Source organism: Grammomys surdaster, unplaced genomic scaffold (genome assembly GCF_004785775.1).
Source record: "Grammomys surdaster isolate TR1022 unplaced genomic scaffold, NIH_TR_1.0 349, whole genome shotgun sequence".
Lineage (NCBI taxonomy): Eukaryota > Metazoa > Chordata > Mammalia > Rodentia > Muridae > Grammomys > Grammomys surdaster.
The window spans coordinates 392,962-402,065 of NW_021604768.1; the positions used below are offsets into that span (position 1 = coordinate 392,962).

Below are 9,104 nucleotides of genomic sequence, written 5' to 3' on the forward strand. Positions count from 1 at the left end.
GTAGAATTCTCCACAAAAACCATTGGGCCTTGGGCTTCACTTGGTTTGGAGGGTTTTAGTGACAGCTTCTATTTCACTAGGTGTTGTAGATTTGTTTGAATTGCTTCTCTTAATTAATTTAACTTTGGCAAGTGGTATGTACTGGGAAAATGATCTTTTTCTTTTAGCTTTTCCAAATTGGTGGAGTGCAGGTTTTTAAAATATGTTCTTATGGTTCTCTGGAGTTTCTTAGTGTCTGTTCTTATGTCTTGTTTTTCATTTCTAGTTGTATTAATTGAAATCTTCTCTTCAGCTTTTAATTTTTTGGATAAGGATTTGTTAAACTACCTGATTTTTAAAAAAATCTCTTTGTTTTATTGATTTTTTTTGGTATTTCTGTTTGTTTCTGTACTACTCATGTTAACACTGTATTTGATAATTTCTGCCATCCCAGGGAACCCAAGGAAAATACAAAAATGGTCATTGCATCCATGAAAGTGGCAGTGTTATGATGGGTGTGCCCTTTGATTTAAAAACAGACAACAGACCTGCACAAAGAATGGGGAATTGGCCACTCCACTACACAACCTCCAATGACAGAGCATCATAGAACAAGCCCAATTATCCCTCAAATAAAAATTAAAGAAGGAGATACTAGGAGACCAAGATCTAAAGCCTCAAGGCAAATTATCAGATGCCTTATTTACACTTCATTTTTAAAACTTTGATAAAGAAAGCATATTTCTTCACTATAAGCATTGGGGCACCATGCTGCCCTGCATCACCCCTCTATCCTTGGTCTACTGGAAGCATTCCCTAACCAACATCTGGGAGGATGGGCCTCACAGCTAATCATGGGATGAAGGTTTGCTTGTTTTTTCCCTGAAGCAGCTTAGAAACCCATCTGGATTCTTGGCTGGTCCATCAAGCTCTGTACCACCAAAGACCTAGGTGGAACAGATCAAAACTGAGGACCACATTGCAGATCTTCTCACAAAGGGTATCTGATGGGGAAGAGGGACTACTGGCAGCTATGGAGCAGCACTCTCCTGACCATGGTCCAAAAGGGGCAGTACCAAAGAGAGCATGCTGAAGGAGAGGATGCCCTCAATCAGCCCTTGTCCAGGTGACTTGGGGGACATTCAAAGCCCTCATAAACCAACCCCAGAGAATTTCCCCTGAAGGAAAAGAGACAGGACCTTATACCCTATTCATGCTCATGTGTGCAATTAAAGCAGCCAATTCACAGACACATGCTGCTCCCCTTTTATGGGCAGTGATGAGAAAGCGAATTCTGTTCCCTGTGATTTGAGATTCTAGACTCCCTATGATGTATAGCAATGACCTCTGAATGGGAGAAAACCCTTGTCCAGTTAATTCTACCCTAAAAGTAGCCTTTAATGTCTCACAGTCTCTTCAGGAGGGCCTGGTGGGATTCTGCCTGAATGTAACTGCTTGTCCACTGGACTTTTGCTGCTCTAGACAAAGTAGTAACAAGTGATTTTTATAATTGGACTAATTGGCAATGTGGACCCCAGAGATGTTGGGCTGTTCCCAGTTGTGCCCCCTCTGTAGATTATGACTCCACGACTCATATCTGGTACACACTTATGAGTTGTTCAATGGCAGGTATTAATGTAAGTTCCACAGTAAACCCCCAAACACCTCTCTTTTAGCCAACTCCATAACTTTCACTCACCTGGAGGTCTCCTCAATATGTGACTCATGGAATTTGTTGGAGCAAAGTGATGGTATCTTTGTCCAGAATGGAAATCTACTTAGGTGGGATGCCTCTTAACTGACTTGCCAATACCAGTGACCTCCTGAATGGCATCCTGGGGGCAAGCATTTTGCAATGTATTTGATCAATCTCTGCCTTATGTTTTTTCCTGTGAGACCCACAACCAGATGATCACTGGGCTCTCCAACTACTCTGAGGCCAGCCATAACTCTGTGGCCCTGGTTCTGTATGGATTATTGGCCATTCATCCCTATGAAGAGTGGCTCCTTTTATGGGTTCCTCTCTGAAGGAAATCAAACCAGACCTCTCTTAGAGGTTCATTGGACTTTGAACCACACCTCTCATGGTGTTCCAGATCCCAGTTTGACCTATACTGGGCATTCCTGTGTGAGATCTCCTTATTTTTCTAGTATGGTTCCAAAGTGACACTCTGAATGCCAATTTAAACTGCTCAGAAATAAACTACTTTCTCTCCCCCTGTGAAGATCCAGTGTTTAGGATACTGATATACAATCAATAATCTGGGTGCCCGTAAATGTCACTGATGGCTGGACTGGGGAACTTGTCAACTCTGATCATGTCCCATCCCTGCATCATTAAAAAAGAGATTTTGGAACATGTGCCATTATTGCTGCCACAGTGGTAGGCTCTTAGCTTCAGCAGTTACAGTTACTGAAGTAACTTTGCAAAACTTGTGCTTACAGCATGGCACACAATATATGTAAATTTGATGCTCTTCCCCACCTTGCTTTAGATAAGCAGTTCCAGGTAAACCAGCTCTTCCAATTATGTGTATTAAATTTACACCATCCAGTTGGACTTTTACAAGATGACATTAATTATATATGTGATTTTGCCCAAGTTAATTGTGAGCCACGTTATCCTGCTAGCTGCTTAACACAGTATCAGACACACCTCAATAGTATGGTAGCACTAAAGTTACCACATAGCTATATAACAGTACATGGAATTCCTCGCTCCTTTCTCTCGTACATCAGCTGCATCAAGACATTGCTTACATTAATACTACTTCTATAGATGTTATTACTTTGTGCCAAATGAACAGATTATTTAAGGATGTATGGTCAAAACTTCACCAACTAGTTTCCCCTTCTTCATTTATGGTATTATTCTTGTTGAGGTGACATTGTGTTTTTCATAATCTGAGGGTAAAACCATGGCCATACTGTGCAGTGAAAACACTCAGAAGAGCTGAGGAAAACCTGTGCTATGCCAGGCTGCAGATGCTTGTGAGACTGACTATTAGAGGCCTGGACATAAAGAATCATGGTGAGTTCTTAGCTGGCATTGAAGTCTGTCTGAGCTTGACCTCACATCACTTCCTCTAGGAAGTCTGGCTGGGATGGAGGGAGTTCCTGATCCTGTATATCTTGATGTATCCTTGCAGAGTTTACTGTGATTCTGAAACTCCTACTTATATGCCTCTATCTTCAGCTTTATCGTAGGCTTGAGAGCCTAGATTGTCCTAAGTGTTCAAACCAGCAAGGCACCACCACTGTTTCTGAAATGCATATAATTGACTGTGAACTCGTTTTTAATAAGAACTTGCCAAAAACATAAGCTACAGAATAGAGGTGGGATGTGTATGGGTAGGTACGTAAAAAGTACCACATAACAAAAGAGAAATACTGGAATTAAATGATATCATAGATATAATGGGCTCATCATTTGCCTACATAATATGTCATCCAAATACTTCAGAACACACATTGTTCTCAGCAGCACCTGGCATTTTGTATAAAATAGTGTGTATATTAGGACAAAAAGTGAAATTTAAGAACTACAAGTTCAATGAAACAGAAATCATTCTGTTTATTTTATTGCAATGGAATAAAACTGAAAAAAAAGAGAAACAATGGAACATATATAATCTCATAAGATTAAACAACTTGCTGTTAAATCAAAACTTGATTCAAGAAGTCAAGAATGAAATACATAATGTGAATCAATCTACAAATTCAAACCACAATAAATAATTTTCAAGATCTTTCCTCACATAGAAAAAAAGCAATCATAAAATTTTCATGAAGTAAAAAAGACTATGGATAGCCAATAATTCTTGAATAAAAAGAACATGGTTGGAGGTATCACCACACTGAGTTTTAAGTTTTATTATAGAACCACAGTAGGCTTAGCTACGTACAAAGGCACAAAACAGACACAGGATAATGGAATAGAATAAGGGAGCCAGATAAAAGCCTATAGCCATCTCATTGCTTTCACAAGGATACCAAAAACATAACTGAAGGGCAGCATCTTCTACAAGTCATACTAGGAAACCTGGATATCCATCAATATACAGAGCAATGATGCTGGATGTCCATCTCTAACTCTTGCACAAAACTCAACAACAAAGGGATCATAGACCTTAACATAAAACTTTTACTCTAAATTGCCAGGAAAATTACAGAGGGTACAGGTACAGGTCATGGTTTTCTGAATATGTCTCAAAGCATAGGACCACAAAATGCAGCCATACTTCCTTCAACAATGTCACACCTACACAAAGAAGTCCACACCTCCTAATGGTAACACTTCCCATTTATCAAGCTCATTAAAACCACTACGGGCTTTACTATATAAATATGAGGCATAGAAACTTCTAGAACAAGCATGTAAAGGTCCTGAATGAGGTAATAGAGTTGCCAACAACTAAAAATGTCTCCACATATTATATATGTTAATTAAATATCACTAATGAATGACATTCAAAATGATTCATGGATTTCTGTTCCATGGTTTTTCTTATTTTTAAGAAATGACAATCAGGTCTGGACACGTCCATTAGCATTCAAGTGGTGGAGAGTGACTGGAGCTGCAGAAGTGGCTTTTGGTTTCTAGGTGTTAACTGAGTATATATGCATATGAAAATTTGACAACCACCCCATACTCAGAGAAATGGACCAAGGAACATTTTATCTTGGGAAATCATCAATAAGTGCCTTTGAGTGTTGGTCAGTAAATAACAGATACATTTCTGCTGATGTGATTGTAGAGTCCAGTATTGAAAAAAAAAAACATGAGGATATGCAGAAAATGAAGGGGCTGGTTTCTTGGGCCACAGATTGAAGCAATGAGGTATCTCTCAGCCCCACAGCTCATGAATTCCTTGGTCACATAATAGTTTAGAATAGAGAGAACATCTGCCATGAAGGGTTGGAACCACAAACTGGACAAGAGTGCCGTGGTGATTTGAACAGGAATGGCCCCCATAGACTCATGTGTTTGAGTGATTGGCCCATTGATGATGACGCTATTAGGAGAGGTAGCCTTGTTGGAGGAAGTGTGTCACTGTTAGGGAAGGCTTAGAAGTTTCCTATGCTCAAGCTATGCGCAGTGTGGCACACAGTCTCTCCTTGCTACCTGCAAATCAAGATGGAGAACTCTCAGCTCCTTTTCTGGCATCATGTCTACCAGCATGCTGCCATATTTCCCTCCATGAAAAATAATGGACTAAACCTCTGAAACTATAAGCCAGCACAAATTAAATGTTGTCCTTCATAAGAGTTGCCATGGTCATGGTGTTTCTTTACAGCAATAAAACCCAAACTAAGACAAGTGTACTGGATGAGCTACAGTGAAACAGCAGCAGAACTTGCTGTTTGAAGGAGGCAAGAGCAGCCATGGCTGTGCCTTTCTAGAAGAAACAAAACCACCAAGGAGGTCCATCTTTAGTGCCAGGGTATGGGTACCCAAGACTTCTGGGAACTGGAACAATGGAAGCAAGAGAAATCTTCAGGTCATTCTACAGACTCTCTGATACTGGGGCCTGCACACCCTCCAGAAACTCAGGCTGGGCTAGTTGGGAGCATCTCCTCATACAGGATTCATTAATGTATCTTGTGATTCTGAAGCATCTAACTACAGACTTATATTATACAGGCTCTGAGAGCCTAGCTAGTCCCAGACACTGGAACCACAGTGTCCCCCATTAAACTTGTTGAGTAGGTAAAGGACTGTGAACTCCTGCTCTCCATAGGAGCTGGCCATGAGAGTAACGCAGGAGGGAGATGGACATTGTAGGGGGATAAGATCTTCAGAGGAGCCAGATTTGCAGTGCATTTCAATGAAACAGCTCTGTTATTACAGGGAGGCGGATGTAGATGTAAAATCATGACTGGAATGGGGTCCCAAAATACAGACTCAGGAAATGCTAAGTTTGAAAGCAGAGAGTAGTTTTCAGGGTGCTTGACACATTTATTTTATCAATGTCACATTTCTCAGAGTTACATCCAATTCTCCTCCTGTGATATCCTCCACATACATTTACTTAGAGGAGACCACGTGGTATTTCCAGTGATGGCTTTCCACAGCCTCTGGTACATACCAACATTTACCCTGGGCTGTTTACTGAAAGGGCTGCTAACACAGTGACTCTGAGCTTTAAGAGAGGATTGCTGGTATCCTAGAAGGACCTTAGGAGTCATTCTGTGCCTTCTACATGGGGCTAAATGTGATGCATGAATGGCGGACTTGCCTTGGTCCAATCTGTTGCCTTCTGGCTCTTGTAACCTCTGCCTCATGAGTTCAAGTTCTATGACTTTGCCCTGTCCCAGCAAACTTTCCACCTACTCCACGTGGGATCCACCTTTCTGTCTGAGAAAGGTCCCAATATTCTATTTCCTGTCAGTGACACACTGGAAACAGACTTGGGCCTACAGATCTATCATACCACTGGACTAACTTCCTCCTAACTGGTTAAATGCTGTAGCCTATGGGCTCCTGTTTCTCCCTCTCCTCATGCATGGCAAGTCTCTTAAGGGAGATATAGGGAACCTTTGTTAAAACTGGTAAGATCTACAGACTCGGGGTCTGAGACTACAGAGAGGAAGTAACTCACAGAGGTGTCAGAAGAAATAGTTAGAAATGTGTGTCTTGAAATTCCCTCACTAGGGCCTGTGAAATGACTTGGCAAGTAATTGTGCCTGCCTCCAAACTGGTGGTCAGAGTTCAACCCCAAGAACCCGCACTGTGGAAAGAGATAACTGACTCCAAATTCCCTGACCAAAGTACATAGACCAAAATACACACCCAAAGACACAGAGTAGCCATCTGCCAAGCAAAGGATACCTGAGGAGGTCACCCACACTGAGGAGCCAGCCCAGAGTTAGGGGATCTGACTTAGGCTGGACCTGCAAGTCAGAGGATAAAGGAGCAGATGGATCTTTTCCCTCAGTGTTTTTGTAGCTGTAGCTGCTACTGGACTTTTGGATAATAATATAATACATTCATGTTGTCAAATATTTGTCAGTGTGCCAAGTCCTAGGATAGAACAGATTGGCATCCTTCAACAGGGCACTGTACACAGTTATTAGGGTATACAGAAGTTCCTGGTGCACCCACCATGCCTCAGTTTACCTTAGCAGTCCCTGAGTTCACTTCACCATGCACATAACCTGGGGAAAGGCAGGTTGGGTTTCAGTGCAAATGGCATGTCTGCTCGGAGCCTGTCAGCAACTTTAAGGTCCTTATCAGAAGTTAAGCCAGAATGGCTCAGAGTCTGTATATGCCCAGAGTGTGTGCTGTAGTTGATGATCCCGACCCACTCACACATCTTCCTGGGCCTCTCCAACCTGATAGGGTAAACTTCATTGACATATTCCTAAGCCTTCCCAGTCCAAACCACTGAACTCACCTCACCTCTGACCCCTGCTGTGGGTCACCAGACTCTGGAAGGTCTCCAGGGTTCTCCATGCAGCAAGATCTGCCTGACTCACTCATGCTACTGATTAGGCCATTCTCTGTTTGGATTCCTGGACTTAGAGTCAGTGACAATTGTAAGAAGGATGGAGTTGCATCCTATCCCCTCTTGCATCTCACCCTATTCTGCAACATACTTGGGAACATCAAATTGTCAGAGCCTGTAGAGGATGACCAGGATTACTTAGAGCAGATGCATTAGCTGAATGCTTTGTGTCACACCTGTGAACCCAGAACCTAAGAAGCTGAGATAGCAGGCCAGACTGGACTATAGATAGTATTCTGTCTCAAAATCTAAAATGAAATGCAGAAAAAGAAGAAATGTGTTCACCAAATTTGAGTTCTGCCAATGGTTCCTGTTCTAGAGTATGGCCTTTTAGCTAATAGCCAGAAGGACATTTTACCTGATCACACAAGATTTCATTGATTTTCTTAGAAGAAAAAGGTTTGTGGTCATAGTCAGGCTCTAAGTAGGACAGTTTCAGTGTTTGTTGTCTGTTACAATAACTGTCCAGCATCAGAGGTTAGTGCCATCAGTAAATATATGGACAAAGTTGCTGTGTGGTAAGGTAAGCCTTTGCTTGTAGGCAGTAAGTCACAGGAGACAGGATGAACATTTGGGCTCAGAGAGATGTTGAAAACTGCTCTTTGGTGACCTTGGCATCATTCATAAATGTGGCACCCAAGATGCTGATTCACATGGATCAGATCGGAGAAGGCAGCAACAGAAGGGTCACCAGGCCAATTTGGGTCTTTTAACTTTTCTAGTTACAACTCATCAAGTATGTCAGCTTCTGCAGTGTCAGAAAGTGGTGCAGGGAGTGCTTGGAGGTGAGAGCTGATAGAACTAACACACACACACACACACACACACACACACACACAGAGAGAGAGAGAGAGAGAGAGAGAGAGAGAGAGAGAGAGAGACAGACAGACAGACAGACAGAGACAGAGAGAGAGCAAGAGAAGGAGGGTTTTACTGAGAACTTGTGTACTCTTAGGCACAGAAAATCAGGACTCCTCATGCACAGCATCCAAAGCACGACTTTTTCAGAGGTAAAGAAGAGTTAACAAAGCCGCAGTAGCCAATTGCTTATCTTTACCCAATTTCAACACTTGGAGCATACAGGATTGTTAGGTCATTGGCTGGTTTTCCAATCGCTTCATTTCCCGATCCTTGCTACAAAAGGTTGGAAGTTTTACTTGCAGGACATAGCTGTGATTTTTCCCAGCAGCTATCTTGTGAGTCCTGGCACAGACAATAGTGATGATGATAATGATATGTGTGTGTGTGTGTTGTGTATGTACATACCTGGCTTTTTGTGTGTCCATGACTGTCTGTGTGTTAGTGTCTGTGTATGAGTCTGTATGCATGTGTGGATCTATATGTGTGTCTCTGTGTTTGTGTGTGTTGGGGTTGTTGTGTCAATGTTTATGTATAAATCTTTGTGTCTGTGTGTCTGTGTGAATCTGTCTGACTGTGTGTCAGTCTGTCTCTGTCTCTGTCTCTCCCTCTCTCCCATTTGCAGGATTCATGCAATAAACTGAAGGCCAACTCCAGGACATTAATAAAGTGCTGCTTTTTGTGATGTCTCTTCCACACTAGGAGGGGTGGGGAGAGAGAGAGAGAGAGAGAGAGAGAGAGAGAGAGAGAGAGAGAGAG

The 9,104-nt window shown here is 42.1% G+C and overlaps 1 protein-coding gene across 1 annotated transcript in view; it reads left to right on the forward strand.

The window, feature by feature from the left end:
* The first annotated feature begins 2,902 nt into the window (after positions 1 to 2,902).
* LOC114630980 (pyrethroid hydrolase Ces2a-like) overlaps positions 2,903 to 9,104 on the forward strand; it is a 14,659-nt gene continuing 8,457 nt past the window's right edge. Inside the window, exon 1 of the mRNA XM_028779304.1 lies at positions 2,903 to 3,010. Coding sequence (XP_028635137.1) covers positions 2,965 to 3,010 — 46 coding nt within the window. The 5' untranslated portion in view covers positions 2,903 to 2,964. The remainder of the gene's footprint in view (positions 3,011 to 9,104) is intronic.